This window comes from Lates calcarifer, linkage group LG4 (genome assembly GCF_001640805.2).
Source record: "Lates calcarifer isolate ASB-BC8 linkage group LG4, TLL_Latcal_v3, whole genome shotgun sequence".
In the NCBI taxonomy this organism is placed as follows: domain Eukaryota; kingdom Metazoa; phylum Chordata; class Actinopteri; family Centropomidae; genus Lates; species Lates calcarifer.
This window is the reverse complement of record NC_066836.1, coordinates 16,154,747-16,170,537: the sequence shown is the minus strand read 5'-3', so window position 1 is coordinate 16,170,537 and position 15,791 is coordinate 16,154,747. Positions and strand designations below refer to the sequence as shown.

Here is a 15,791-nt window from a genome sequence, read left to right as displayed (position 1 = left end):
AGTAGTAGTAGTAGTAGTAGTAGTAAGAAAAAAGGTTCAAGGGGTCCAGAACAAGGCTTTAATAATCTGTGGTTTAGTAGACATTGTTAGGCTTCTTTCAGGGGCTTAGCAGAGTATTTTAATGCCATGATCATTGATGTCAAGGCTGCATAAAGCCTGTTCAGCCTGTAAAATGCCCATATTTACAATGATATTCACTGCTAATAGGTACAATGATAAAATGTATCTATCAATCTGTCCTGATCTTGATCTCTGCTGTTCTTTCCTTGCATGTTTTATTTTAAATGACATGTAGTAGCTACATGTTACCAAACAGTAGAGTTATTTAGCAGTGTGCTTTACTGTTTTGTGCATATTACTTATATTTTATGTGTAATTTTATACTATATGTTGATCTTACTCTGTTTCAGGGTGCCTTCTTAATATCTGGTCAGAGGCAACAGTTGAAAAGCAGCCTTCTAGACTACAACTGAACAACGAGTACTAGCACCATCCCTATCAAATAGCCTGATAAAAATAAATCAGATATGAAAATGCTGTAAACTGTAAACTCTTCGTATTCTCTTGACTTACCTCCCACATTTGATGTACCAGTATTTCTTACTGATTTGACAAATTTAAGGACAAAATATTGATAGAGATTTGACCTTGTTGCATAATAAACTTTCTGAATTTGTATTACAGGACTTTTTTTTTTTTTACCGCTCACATGTGTGTCCTTGTCTCCTTTCCTTCCCTCGCTCCCTGCAGGTGACTACCTGTAGGAGACAAGTGGTAGTGAAGGAGGAAAGGTAACGAGCAGGGAGGGGAGAGAGAAACGGAACACGGCCGCAGCCGAGGCTCTCTGTATCTCTATCTCTCTCTCTCTCCCTCTCTCCCTCTCTCTCTCACCACCGCTGTTTGTCATTTTCCCATCCATACTCTGTCTCCGCTATTCATTATTTACTGGAGCAGCAACAGATTGAGGAATATTCGCCGGAAACGGGTAAAATATCGTCAGCAAGAAAGGCAAAAACATGAGTGTCGAGGCGTACGGGCCGAGCTCCCAGACTCTAACGTTCCTGGACACCGAGGAAGCCGAGCTGCTGGGAGCGGACACCCAGGGCTCCGAGTACGACTTCACCGATTTTACCCTGCCGAGCCAGACCCAGACCCAAGGCCAGACCCAGAGTCAGCTCGACAGCCAGGTGCGTGTGTGCTATTCATGGCAGCTCGGTGTCGAAATATGTCCTCTACTGTGTTGACAAAACGTGAATTAGCTAGCGTTAGCCCACAACATCGCTGGCTACCTCCGGTTAGCCCGATGACGCCTTCCATCTGTTACCATGCTTTTATCCCGCTAATTGGCTAGCATGCTAGCTCGCCCAGTTAGCATGCTGGTACAGCTAGCGTTTCGAGATCCAGGACTTTATTGCAATGCAAACGAAGAGTGTCAGGGGTTTACCACTATAGTAGGCCAGCCACAGATGTCCAGATTTATACCTACTAGTATTCACATGTAGTAACTACTTTAGTGTCTACTGACAACAACAATCACACAGGTCAATGGACACAATCAGGCTGATAGTCAGTGTGATATTGCTGTCAAACCGTCAGCAACATAGACTGTAAGTGAAATATATTATCACCCAAGCCATTATCTGTCTGTTTGCCTACCCTGATTTTGCTCAATCCGCAATCTCTCATTATTATTTTATCCCACATAATGTTGACATTAAGTTTAACTTCATATGTATAATTCTCCACACACCTGTCCCCTCAGGTTAATGGTCCTGACGGGGTGCTGCAGAATGGAGACGACCCTGTGGTAAAAGCCAGTCAGCTGCTGGCAGAACTGAACTTTGAGGAGGATGAGGAGGACACCTACTATACCAAGGACCTCCCTGTACATGCCTGCAGGTAAAGGAGAGTTGAAATAATTACTTGTTATGATTTTATTTCATTCAGGGAACATTTTTTTTTTTTTTTTTTAATTGCGTGTTGTGTCCATCTGTAGTTTTTGCTGGTTGCTGTTAATTATTTTAGCCACATACAGTCCTTTTCTTTACACTCAGTGTCAGAGGGATGTGGTGTCCTGTCCATGTACTTTTTTTTTGTTGACCATGGTGTCTGCAAATAATTAATTTGCAGTTTTTTGCAGTAATGTAAAGGCTACTTTTCAAATGCATTGTCACATAAAATGGTTCAAATTGAGCACAATTATAGCAGGTACATTTCCCTCATTCTCAGCCTCTGACTCAGTGTGCTGGTTTCTGTCTATCCTGGCCACTTAACTTCTGTGGTTTACTGTACCAGCAAAACACAACCTCCCTACAGACACACACTCACTCTACATATGACACATTGTCTAAATTATCTTGTATTATGTCTAATGTCACTGATGATAAATCTATATCTTGTTTCATAATTCTAATCAGTGCTGCTGCTCTCATACTCACAGCTCATGAGTGTCTAACTAACAAGTTGGCTGTCAGACATTAGTTTGACCATGCCAAATAAGTCCAGCTGAGAATATCTGACATGCCAGACATTCTCAGTTGTTCAGTGAGATAAGATAAACGCTCAGTTTCTTTCTATAAAAACTGATGTATCACAATATCTTTCACCAGCAGATTAGTAGCAAATTCAAATATTTTCAACCCTTTTTGCTGAAAATTGGCAGTGAAAACAAAGTCTGTTGGACAGAGAGTTAGGGCCTCAGGTTTCTCTACAAATGTGCCACTCGTCTTTTTCCAGTATTTTTATATAAACTTTGATACCCATCAGCAACACACTGTTTAATTTTGGTACATACTTTCCTCAGGGAAAAAAATTTTCTCAAAAGAGTTTCTCAAAAGCTGTCAAATTCTCACAACACTGACAGTTTTCTGAATAGTTTAGATTAACATGCACATAACATTTGCAAAGTGTATTCTAGCAGCTACTGTAAGTTATTTGATCCTGAATATGGAAACAAAGAAAAATTATTGAGCTATCGCTGTAGACAGCTATAAAACTGCTGTAAGACAGACTGGTGCTTCTCTTAGATTTTAGTGCCTTTGATAAGGTTAGGTTTTTGACATGAGAGATCCTGCAGGAAAATCTCAGTCTGCTTATCATAAGTTATATGCTTATTTTGTTCTGTGCTTGTTCTGTTCTGACATAGATTAGATTTTAAACAGGTCCTTGGTCTTAGCAGTAATGTTTTGTTTCTCTGTTTTAGTTATTGTGGGATTCATGATCCAGCCTGTGTGGTCTACTGCAATACCAGCAAGAAGTGGTTTTGTAATGGCCGTGGAAACACATCCGGCAGGTGAGATGCAGTGACTTGTCTGCTTTTTATTGATCTTCACTGCTGATGTACTCAGCTAAATGAACTGGGGGAGAATCATTTTACAGGTATACTATTATCATCGCAAGATAACAGTACACAATGACTGTAATAATGAGTCTTTGTTGTGCTCAGAATCCTGTGTTAGTAATGGATAATATTTATTTGGATAGATAGATAGATAGATAGATAGATAGATAGATAGATAAAGGTTTAAGTCTGTACAATAACTAATTTGACTAAATAAAGAAATAAAGATATAAATAATAGAAAAAAATAGAGACTAGAGATAGACGCCTCAGCTGTACTGTGTGCTGAATATACACTGTACAATGGTAGTAATATAATATACTGTAATACACTATACATTAGTGCAAATTGGAGGATATATATAGAGCTGCACAAACCTTGAAAGATCAGAATAATCAGATATATAAGAAATGTGATAGATGATATCATAGAGAAAAAGTCCAGGTGATCAGTGTGTCCTTCACAAGGAAAAACAATTGTCAGTCAGGGAAGTCCTTTCTCTCGACACAGAGCAGAATCATTGTAGAGTGATGGAAGTGCCACTCAAGCTGATATCAAACTATTCAAGTCCAAAATAAAGATTTTTTTTTTTTTTTTTTAAATCTTAATCAATGGAAAATTGACTCAAAACTGATTCAGCCTCATAATAATACAGACTGGTATAAAGTGTCAGAAAACATTGTCCAGATACGATTGTTTTCCTCTCATCAGAGAAATGTTGTCTATCGTCACTTGGTTTTCTCCTCTTTATGGTAAAGCTTTAACAGTAACTGAACTTTGTGGTGTTATTGAGAAATAGTCATGTACATCGTAATGAAATTAACATTGAACAGATAGTAACACAGCTGGTAGCGATGTGAACACAGTTACAACCACTACAAGTCAGTTGAGCTCTTTAGATTGTTAAAGTTTATGTTACTTCTTCCTCAGTGCATTTACGAGATTTCTGGATTCTTTTGCAAACATGTTTAATTTCAGTCTGTACAGGGCTGTAGTCTTTTGTGTTTCTTGTAGGTGGTGCGTTAATTATCATTCTCTTCACTTCTAGCCACATTGTAAACCACCTTGTGAGAGCAAAGTCCAAGGAGGTGACCCTGCATAAAGACGGCCCTCTGGGGGAAACTGTACTGGAGTGTTACAACTGTGGTTGTCGCAATGTCTTCCTGCTGGGCTTCATCCCCGCCAAGGCCGACTCAGTAGTGGTGTTACTGTGCAGGTAAGGGCACATTCATGCAGCTGACTAAGCTCTCTGAACTCCCCGCTGATGGGGTTAGTCAACAGGGATACAGCATTTCACAATTACGTGTTGACATTTTTGTTTTGGTTGTAATGCAGGCAGCCATGTGCCAGCCAGAGCAGCCTGAAAGACATCAACTGGGACAGCTCACAGTGGCAGCCTCTCATCCAGGACCGCTGCTTTCTGTCCTGGCTGGTCAAAATCCCCTCAGAGCAGGAGCAGCTCAGGGCCCGCCAGATCACTGCCCAGCAGATCAACAAGCTGGAGGAACTCTGGAAGGTACAGTCAGCGCAGATGTCCTTATACGCACCCACCATTGTACTATGTAAATATTTTAAACCCACATTACTTAAATTCGAGCATGAGTAGGGCTTATCTACTTAGTTAACCAGATATACAGTTGAGTGTTATGCAAATAACTTAACTGCATGTGTGCTGAGCTACGTCTTTCTGTCCAATATGACTTTCACTGTCCATTTATATTTTTTGTTGTTTCCTGTTGTATAGAAGTTTGTTTACATCTAGCAGGTCTTTTCTGTGTGTTCATAACATTCACAGTGTTAATGTTTTACTCAAATCATGACAGTGTAACAGTGGGCCAACAAGCACAATATCAGGACCTTGAAAGTAAAGCAGCTAAATGGAATTCAGCCATGATTCATTTTACTGTTTACACTTTGCTTTCTTTACTGTGACGTATCAAAATGTCTTTCTGGAAATGCCATATGTTTTGCTTTTACTTCATATTTTAATATTTCTTTCATCCTGTGTCATCTTGCGTGTGTGTTTCCTCCTGACAGGAAAATCCCACTGCGACCCTGGAGGACCTGGAGAAACCTGGTGTGGATGAGGAGCCCCAACACGTTCTGCTCCGCTACGAGGACGCCTATCAGTACCAGAACATCTTTGGTCCTCTTGTGAAGCTAGAAGCTGACTACGATAAGAAACTCAAAGAGTCCCAGGTAAACTAAAACTTTAAATTGTGAAGAAAAATAAATAAATGAGTCTTGAGTTTGCCAAATCAATCAATGATACATTTTTACATTGATCAAATAAGGACTTTTCAGTTTTGGTTAAATTTAGTTTTTTCTCTCATGCTGGTGATAAAGGAATTTTATTATTGTACTGCTTAGCAAATTATTATGTTTCAGTTTCCATGATTGTTTTCATACAAACTCGTAGTCTATGATCATTTTGACTTGACGATAGTTTCTTCTGCTATTTAAGTACTAAATATATTTTTTAATGTTGCTTCTGAACAGACTCAAGACAACATTACAGTGCGATGGGACTTGGGACTGAATAAAAAGAGGATTGCATATTTCACTCTTCCCAAGACAGATTCAGGTATTTATTTGTATCATTATCATTCCTTTGTCCATGAGTGAAATTTTTCATATTATTTTGACACATTGATCCATAAGTGACAACAAAACAAATATTGATCATAATTTTAATATCTGTACATGTGGCTTCCACCTATAATGGTTTATCATTTTTTAAAATTTTTTAGATTCATCCTTTGATTAATTGGTTCCTCCGTATTTTACAAAGTTACAATTTTTGTATCTGTTTTGTCTGTTGTCCTCTAGATATGCGACTGATGCAGGGAGATGAAATTTGCCTGAGGTACAAAGGAGACCTGGCCCCTCCCTGGAAAGGCATTGGACATGTCATCAAAGTTCCTGACAGTATCCTTATGACTGTTACTGTATCTAACATTTTACCCATATATCTGTAATTCACACATTTGTTGCTTTAATCAAAGTTTGACACAAGCACATGGACTTCCTAACTAACTAGTGATTCATTATAAATCAAAGCGATATCCCACCAGTGAATTATGGGTCTTTAGTAACATCTAGTGGCAGGTGTAGAAAACTACAACAACATCAGCAAGCTTGTGTGTCTTCTCTCCACAGTCCCCATTGGTTTTTGGAAGTAAATTCTATAAATAGATTTCACTTACACAGCTTACCACCTGTTGGTTAACTGATATAGTTCTCCAGCCACACGTTCTGAGGCTGCATATCAAGACAATTGTTAGTGTGTCTACCCAACAGTTCTAAATTTAGAGTTTGTAAATAACCCACTGATATTCAGCTGGGTTTTAAACATGTGCAGAGATTTTATATTAGTGATAACACCTTTTAGATATTTGACCTTGTATCAAGCGTGAGTAAAGCTCAATAGGCTGTCTGTACAGTTTCCACAGATGTGACAATAACTACAGTTTATGTTCATTTTTTCCTTGACCTACTGTAACAGACTATGGTGATGAGATTGCCATAGAGCTGAGGAGCAGTGCCGGGGCTCCAGTGGAGATCCCACACAACTTTCAGGTTGACTTTGTGTGGAAGTCCACTTCCTTCGACAGGTATTCACAAGAATAGCACACTGTCTTTTGATGTTACATCTGGCCATTAGGGTGGCTGTGGCTCAGGAGGTAGAGTGGTCGCTCACCAATCGGAAGGTCGTGTTTCGACCCCCGGCTCCTCCAGTCTGCATGCCGAAGTATCCTTGGGCAAAATAATGAACCCTAATTTGCCCCCAATGTATCATCAGTGTGTGAATGTGTATGAATGTATTAGAAAGCACAGAACAAGTGCTGTATGAATGTGTGTGTGAATGGGTGAATGTGACCTGTAGTGTGAAGCGCTTTGAGTGGTCGATATGACTAGAAAAGCACTACATAAGTGCAGTCCAATTCTGTATCATTGATAAAAATAAAAAAAAACTTTCATCTTCTGCTGTGTAAGCACAGCCTGAAACTTAACTTTATCTGTCTGATAAATAAAGGTAGCCTTTTGTTGAAAAATATATATTAGGGTTATGATTGGTCATTTTGTTAACACAGGCGCCAAAGTTTATATATGCATCAAAATATTACAAAAAGCTTCACTACAGTGTATTAAGTCTGGTTTTTGAAGCTATACATGCAATAAATTACTTTGGTCCATATTTGATTTTTTTTAACCACTGAAAATGAAACAATTCCTTAACAAAGTAAATGAGTAGATTCATTTGTCCGTAACAGAAAAAGGTTTTGATGGGTCTTTTTTTTAGATCCACTTTACAACCTTATCTCAATATTCCTGCTTCCATCATCCAGGATGCAGAGTGCCCTGAAGACATTTGCTGTGGATGAGACATCAGTGTCTGGTTACATCTACCACAAACTGCTGGGACATGAGGTGGAGGATGTGGTTATCAAGTGTCAGCTGCCCAAACGCTTCACTGCTCAAGGCCTGCCTGATCTTAACCACTCCCAGGTGAGTTAAAGAGACAGGAAGCACAAACAGCGTGACAGAGATGATGCAGAGTTTTAAGATTGAGTTCACTCATATCACAGAAAGCTTCTTCAGGTTTTCCCCTGGTAGTAAATGGGGGTCTTTTTTTATAGTTTGAATTGATTATAGTGTTTCAGACTTCTTTGTTTTTGTCCTCTTAATGACATTAATGTGGTTTGTCGTAATGCAGGTGTATGCTGTGAAGACAGTGCTGCAGCGTCCCCTCAGTCTGATCCAGGGTCCTCCTGGTACAGGGAAGACAGTAACCTCTGCCACCATTGTCTACCACCTGGCCAGACAGGGCAATGGGTAAGACACATATAAATGTTTTTACTTTAAGAATAGGTTGTCTGTACGGTCCCTAACAGACTGTGCTGTAACTTGTCCCTTCAGGCCAGTGCTCGTGTGTGCCCCCAGTAACATTGCCGTCGACCAGCTGACAGAGAAGATCCACCAGACAGGACTCAAGGTGGTGAGGCTGTGTGCCAAGAGCAGGGAAGCCATTGACTCACCTGTGTCCTTCCTGGCTTTGCACAACCAGACCCGTAACATGGACAGGTAACACATAACTTACTCAGATCAATAATCGTTTTCAAAGAAGACTAACGTGGGTGTAAATGATTATCTTTTGTTTACTTTTTTGGCGGAACCTTGAGCACTAGTTTTCAATTTGTTACCAGTTAGTCTCACTAATAATTTCCAACTTAAACAGAATAATTTTCCTGCCAGTTCCTGTGAGAGAAGCATTGACTTGAGTTTGGGATAATCTTGTATAGTAAGAAATTGAAATATGGGAAGTACAGATACTATCATTGGTGACCTAGAAATTGAATAATACTTGTTACAGATACTAGTCTTTGCTCTTAAACGCAACACTGATATCAAATCCTGCAAACCTGCAGTATGCCAGAGCTTCAGAAGCTCCAACAGCTGAAGGACGAGACTGGTGAGCTGTCATCCTCAGATGAGAAGCGCTACAGAGCTCTGAGACGCACTGCTGAGAGAGAGCTGCTCATGGTATGAAGACTGGTCTTGCTGTTTTCCTGTTCCTGACAGTGCTAGACACAACAATGTTCACCAACTTAGATGTAACAGTTACTTTTAAGTCCCTCATGGTGTTTATGCTAATCCATTTGGGCCCACTGAAAAGAGTGTGTACCATTGTGCTTTGCAACATGCTTGATTCCTTCTCTCATTCCCAGAATGCTGATGTGATCTGTTGTACCTGTGTTGGGGCGGGAGATCCTCGTCTGGCCAAGATGCAGTTCCGCTCAATCCTCATCGATGAGAGCACCCAGGCCACTGAACCAGAGTGTATGGTGCCTGTGGTCCTGGGGGCCAAGCAGGTTGGAGTTTATGAGTGAAAATACAGTTGAATCATTCCATCAGTGATCTGCTTTAAGTGTTGTCATTCCACAGTTGTGGAGTCTACGGTGTCCACAAATATTTATTTTGTTTTCATGACTTGTGTAACTTTGTAATCGTCTTTTTTTCCCCCCACAGTTGATTTTGGTGGGTGATCACTGCCAGCTGGGTCCTGTGGTGATGTGTAAGAAGGCAGCTAAAGCAGGTCTGTCCCAGTCTCTGTTTGAGCGTCTGGTAGTTTTGGGGATCCGGCCAATCCGTCTGCAGGTCCAATACCGCATGCACCCAGCCCTCAGCGCCTTCCCCTCCAACATCTTCTACGAAGGCTCTCTGCAGAACGGAGTCACTGCTGGTAAGATGAAAATAAACTTTTGTTGGAGATCTAATTTTGTGATGCTCAAATATGGCTTTCCCTTTTCAGACAGAGTGAAAGCTTTGGAATCTGTCCTCTAAATTCCTGCCCAGGCTTCAGAACACAGCTAAATGTTCCTTCACTTGTCCATAACTGTTTACTCCACTCAGACAGTTAAAAAAAAAAAAAAGAGACTTATCTGTCTATGTCAGATCTTGTATTCACCTTAGTGGTATTCATGAGATCTACTTTACCTGTACTTCAACTGCACTCTAATGTATTTATCTCATCTTTCTTGAAGCAGGAGAGTCAGTCCTTCTTTTAGGTACACATCAGTCAGTGTTCTTTGTTGTACATCCTCAACACAGTCCTGAATCGTATGTGTTTGTTTGATATTTCTACAGCCGACCGTGTAAAGAAAGGTTTTGACTTTCAATGGCCACAGCCGGACAAGCCGATGTTCTTTTACGTCACACAAGGCCAAGAAGAAATTGCCAGCTCTGGAACATCCTATCTCAACAGGTTTGAACTTACCTGACACAATATGTTTATTCTTTAATCTCCTATAAAGAAATGTAGTCACAATGCATTTCTGTAACATGACAAATTATTAGAAAAGATGTTCTCCTTATAACGATCCTGTTTGTTCATGCAGAACTGAGGCAGCTAATGTAGAGAAAATAACCACAAGGTTACTGAAGGCTGGAGCAAAACCAGACCAGATCGGCATCATCACCCCCTATGAGGGACAGAGGTCGTACCTGGTCCAATACATGCAGTTCAGTGGCTCCCTCCATACCAAGCTCTATCAGGTAGAGTGACTTTTTTTTTTTTTTTTTTTTTTGACTTCAAATGTTGTATTGCACACTTTAACAGAAGCATTTATCACAACCATTTAAACTGAAATCCAGTAAGTGATGTGAAGTTTAGACTAAGAGGAGACTGAACTGGCTCCAAAACCCATGGTCTGTAGCCATGTGAGAAGAAGGCACAGCCAAGTTCATCAGTTTTTTTTAAACACCAATTTCTCTTCATTCTTGCTATAGGAGGTGGAAATAGCCAGTGTGGATGCCTTTCAAGGCAGAGAGAAAGACTTCATCATCCTGTCCTGTGTGAGGGCCAATGAGCACCAGGGCATCGGCTTCCTCAACGATCCCCGACGTCTAAACGTGGCACTCACCAGGGCCAGGTAAAACGCCACAAAGTCAAATAACACTAGCTTACAATGTACATTATGACTGCGTATCCTTCTACCGTAGGCCTTTGTTAATAATCATCTTCTGCCTCTGTAGGTATGGTGTCATCATTGTGGGAAACCCTAAAGCCCTGTCTAAGCAGCCCCTGTGGAACCATCTGCTCAACTACTACAAGGAGCAGAAGGTCCTGGTTGAGGGTCCCCTCAACAACCTGAGGGAGAGCCTCATGCAATTCAGCAAGCCACGCAAGTTGGTCAACACCATCAACCCTGTAAGTTTAGTGTGCGTCTGTGTGTATTTTACACACTAAACATATAGAATGCTGAAATCAGCATTTCTTAACTGGGTCATTTTTTTCCTGATGTGAAGGATGTAGGATGCATCTCAAAATTTACTCATGCACCTAAAATGATGAGTTTAAGGAGAACCGGGTAATAAATCAGTGTACAGAGAAGAATTAATGAGCTGTGGCCTAAAAACACCTTCATGTTTTACAGGGGGGTCGATTCATGAGCACTGCCATGTATGATGCCAGAGAGGCCCTCATTCCTGGATCTGTTTACGACCGCAGCAGCAATGGTGAGTCATTTTGAAAAACATGCTTATTCTTATCTCATATGTCAGAAAAAAATGTATCAATAGGCCCATTTACAAAAGTTGAATTTGCTCAATAAAGGAACTTGAATACAAAAACAAGAGCTATGTGCGCTGTCCTGTGACAATACGAGCACTGCACATAGGAAAATAATTTCACATGGAATAGATTTAACTTGTAGCTCTTTCCATCACAGGGCGTATGTCCAACATGTATTTCCAAACCCATGACCAGATCGGTATGATCGGCACAGGCCCCAATCCCATGACCTCCATGAACATCCCCATCCCCTTCAACCTTGTGATGCCCCCCATACCTCCCTCTGGGTACATGGGACAGGTGAACGGGCCCACAGCAGGTGAGAAAGATATAAATCTGTAACTGCGTAGTTCCTAGAGGCCTGTGTGTTTTTCAGTTAAAGCTGCTATGAAATATTTGTCTGAACTGTGATACCTGACTTTGCTCTCCTCCTCCAGGTCGTGGTGGAGGTATGAAGGGCAAGGCAGGCAGTGGAGGAGGAGGCGGGACTCGAGGCGGCCGTCAAAGAAACCGCAGCAACATGGGGAACCATGGTGGAGGAAACGGAGGAGCGGACCGTGGGCACGGAGGGCACATGAGTGCCAGCCAGGCCAGCCAGGACCTGGGCTCCCAGCCCTTCTCCCAGGGGCCTCTGACACAGGGCTACATCAACATGAGCCAGCCGTCACAGATGAGTCAGCCTGGGCTCTCCCAGCCTGAACTCTCCCAGGTTTGTTCACTGCACTGTCATTTATTGGGAATAAATCTTTATCATAAAATTAGCATTCAGGAGATCTTATGAAGTACTAACTAGGTGCACTTTATGAGGCAAGCTGTTTGTAATCTGTTTATTCATAGCAATTAATTCTCAATGCCAGGCCTGTCTGCACATATATTCCAAGGTCTTGTCCAGTTTTCCTCCTCAACTAAAAACTTCATCTTGTCTAAAACCACTTATTCCGTTTCTGCCTGGAAAGAAGTGAGGGAGTAACTGTTGACTGGTCTCTTTCACTTTCTGTTTGTGCCATTATAGGACAGTTACCTTGGAGACGAGTTCAAGTCCCAGATTGATGTGGCTTTGTCCCAGGACTCCACCTACCAGGGGGAGCGGGCCTACCAACACGGTGGTGTGACTGGACTGTCCCAGTACTAGACTGTAAGAAATTCCACTGTGGACTGACTCACTCACTGTTTGCCATTTTAACAATATCTGCTCATTTGTTTTCCTGCTGAGGATTACATGAGAAATCATGCTAAATATGAAACTGGAGCGAGGAGACGCTCATATTATCTTAGCTTAGCACAAAGCTTGGAAATGGGGAAATGCTGAACCAAGCTTGTTTGTTTATTCCATACAAAACTAGCATGTAAACGCAATATGTTGCTAATTTATTAAGAGTTACGTGATGGACCAGTCATCACCTTGTGAAGTTGCCAAAGTCTGGCACATAACTCTGCGTGACACTGTAACTGGTTATCTTTACGCGTTCGTTTTTGTGGAGATTAAACAAGGAGGACGTAATGGGTTAAATGATTTTAAGAAGTTGGTACAGTCACACAGAGCCAGATTAGCTGTTTCCAGTCTTTATACTAAGCTAACTGTCTCCTGGTTCTAGCTTCATATTTATCATATAGACATGAATAATGTTGATCTTCTCATCTAACTCTCACAAAGTAAACAAATAAGCGCATTTCCAACTATTGCTTAAATTTATTTTCTCAAACAAGTGTGTATATAGATATAGATATGTGTGTGTGTGTATTTTTTGTTGTCTTGCAGGCTGCTGGAAAGGAGCTAGGCCTGTGTGAAGCTTAGTTCAGCGGTATTTTAATCTGGGTAATAACAAAAAAGAACAAACATGGATACCCGTTTTCCACTGCTACAACCGAAGCACCACTGTGTGAAAGTAACAGGAGAGAGACCGTGAGAAACCAACCAATCACAAGAGTGAGAGCAAAAATGGGAGTAGAGCTGGACAGGAAGAGAGCAAGAGAAGAGAGCGGGAGGCTGGTGGAGAGAAGGCACTGCTGCTCACACGCGAAGACGTGGCGAAGGAGAAAGCTGTCGTCGCCAGAGCAGCGCAGTTGGAGAGGCGAGACCTTGAACAGGTCAAGGAGGGTGGAAGGTCCGAGCGATTCTGGAGTGGGGAGAGGGGCGACTGTGTCATCTTGTCCCTCGCGTGCCCCTGAACCCTCTGGGATCCCCAGGCCGGTATGGTTGGGAATCTTGCTCCAAAAGCTGAGAAAGATGGAGAAGAAGAGGGTGTCTCACACACAAAAGTCCTCCAAGCTAACTCAACAGGACGTCCTCTGTGACTTGGAGAGAGAGAGAGGGAAAACAAAAGGGGACACAACTCTTGAAGCAGTTGACATGGCAACTTTTTTAAACTCAAAGCTTGAATCGAGGCTCTGCATTTGATCACATCTAAGCATCCAGGAGAGAGGAGTGTGAAAACACTGTTTGGCTATTTGAGTGAACTCTAAAGTGCTTGTGGTGTTTGTGCCTCAAAGAGTTGAAATTATATTTGAGGATTACACAGCCACGGATCATTCGCTTTTCTTTCTCAGCTTTGAGTTGGAAAGTTTTCTAAATAAAGGCTGTTTTCATTGAGGTTTTTCAGTGATGTAAGCTAGTGTAGTCGGCCGTCTTTCAAGGCAGGTCTTTCTCAAGGTGGTCTGCAAAGAACAAGTGGTGGAATTAGCTCTTTAAAAATATAAACGTAAAAAGAAAAAACATCTTTGTCTCCAGATGTGAGGACGATGGCTCCAGAGATCTGCGTGTAGGGAGACAACTTTGTTTTTGTTCTAAGTATATCTTTTTAGTAGTGCAAAAGAGTGAAAGTGAAAGCACCATAACCAGCTTATTACTGAATGAAGCTGTCATTCTGGCGCTGAAGCTAGCAGATAGAGATCATCTTGAGCATATACAAGGTAGCTAAAAGCATCAAATAAGCCAAATCAAGAGGCCAGTACTCCCCAAAGACCCTTGCCCTGAAGTCATATGTTGAAAAACATGCATACAATTAGAGCATTTATGTACATTTTACAGTGAAGGAAGAGAAATCATGCCTGTTGTGGAGTACCTGAAGGTTACTCACTACAACGAATGATGAAAACTTCTAAGGCCCCAACTGAGAACAAACTTGTTGAAGAGGAACTTGATTTGATTTCATCGTGTTGGACTTTGGTGAAAGATATTTATGAGATGTATATTGGAAAGTCTACTGATTACAAAGTTAGAGGTTATATGTTGTATGTGCACTATGAAATTTGGCTTGCAGGCATCTTTAAATTATTAAGACGTGATAACCCACATGTGATGTCCGTGTATAGGTAGGACTGAGTGAACGCCTCATGTTTGCTTCGTCTAGTTTTTTGTTCTTTCTTGTCCTGAAGTCTTGAGCTTATACAAGAGTGGAACTGTCTCAAATAGTAGAGCATCATGTGAAGGACAGAACATTTAGTTTGTTCTATAACTTTGTCAAACTTTGTGTTTTTGTTTCAGTGCTCTGCATGTGTTGTAAGTTCTTATTTCACATGCTTTATATGGACACTTTTCATGTAGCTTGTTTTGAATCAGTTATCTCCAATTTACTTTCTCATTGTACTAAGATTTGGTTTTTTTTTAGATCTTAACTTTGTTTTTCACAACACTTGTGAACACTTGACTCTGACCCTAAAATTGGTTTAAATAGTTAGGATATCCTCCATAATAATAATAATAATAATAATAATAATTTGTTCAACTGCTGACACAAAAAGCAACCACAAACATTTAACATGTTTCTGCAAAACAAGTTACTAATAAGTGTTTTTCTTTAATGTTCCCACAGTAATGACTTACTAACAAACTCGGGTCAGGTTGTGGCCATCTTCATGTGCAGGTGAAACATCCCCATCCTGTACAGGGCATCAAATCCATATTTATACCCCCGTTTTTGTATGAATTATCTGTACAATAATCTGTTTGCTCTCCACATTTCTGTCCATTAATAACTATCATATATTTAGGGTCTAACTGTTTAAAATGTTGAGCAGTTTTAAAGGAAAACAACACAATTGCTCATGTCTCACCACCTCATCCTTTTCCAACACACACAGTTTTGCATGTTCTATGACTCAAGAGTAACTTCTTGAGTTGGGTGGTTTTCCTCTTCTATATATGTAGTTTTTGCCATGATAATCTTTATTTGGCTCCTTGCTGTTAAAAACTGAACTGAAAATGAAGACCTTTTGTGTTTGCCACGTGGCTGCACCATTTTGTTTTTATGCCCACTAATTGATGATGGTACCTAGAAAATTGTGCTCACAGAGAAAAAAATATCCTGTTAATAATCTTTGGAAATTAAAGTTTGCTTCCTTTTTTGCTCCTTCAACTTGGCTTCACTGTTGTACTTC

The 15,791-nt window shown here is 40.8% G+C and overlaps 1 protein-coding gene across 1 annotated transcript; it reads left to right on the top strand.

Moving 5' to 3' along the window:
* Positions 1-798: 798 nt before the first annotated feature.
* LOC108883653 (regulator of nonsense transcripts 1) lies at positions 799-15,769 on the top strand. Its single transcript, XM_018677035.2, has 24 exons — positions 799-1,187; positions 1,763-1,899; positions 3,203-3,292; positions 4,389-4,556; positions 4,676-4,856; positions 5,378-5,539; positions 5,840-5,924; positions 6,170-6,268; positions 6,846-6,954; positions 7,690-7,849; positions 8,058-8,176; positions 8,261-8,425; positions 8,770-8,884; positions 9,070-9,213; positions 9,371-9,584; positions 9,989-10,106; positions 10,240-10,396; positions 10,631-10,773; positions 10,877-11,051; positions 11,278-11,359; positions 11,572-11,733; positions 11,852-12,123; positions 12,427-12,549; positions 13,174-15,769. Exons 1-23 carry the CDS (start codon positions 1,017-1,019, stop codon positions 12,544-12,546), a joined length of 3,348 nt encoding a protein of 1,115 aa, XP_018532551.1. The 5' UTR covers positions 799-1,016; the 3' UTR covers positions 12,547-12,549; positions 13,174-15,769.
* The last annotated feature ends 22 nt before the right edge of the window (positions 15,770-15,791 follow it).

What these genes read in the sequence shown, in the direction of transcription:
- LOC108883653 (XM_018677035.2), top strand. Translation starts at nt 1,017, where the DNA reads ATGAGTGTCGAGGCGTACGGGCCGAGCTCCCAGACTCTAACGTTCCTG. An exon ending in AGCTGGAGGAACTCTGGAAG is followed by an intron (nt 4,857 to 5,377) that starts GTACAGTCAGCG and finishes TCCTCCTGACAG; the next exon opens with GAAAATCCCACTGCGACCCT. An exon ending in CAGACCCGTAACATGGACAG is followed by an intron (nt 8,426 to 8,769) that starts GTAACACATAAC and finishes GCAAACCTGCAG; the next exon opens with TATGCCAGAGCTTCAGAAGC.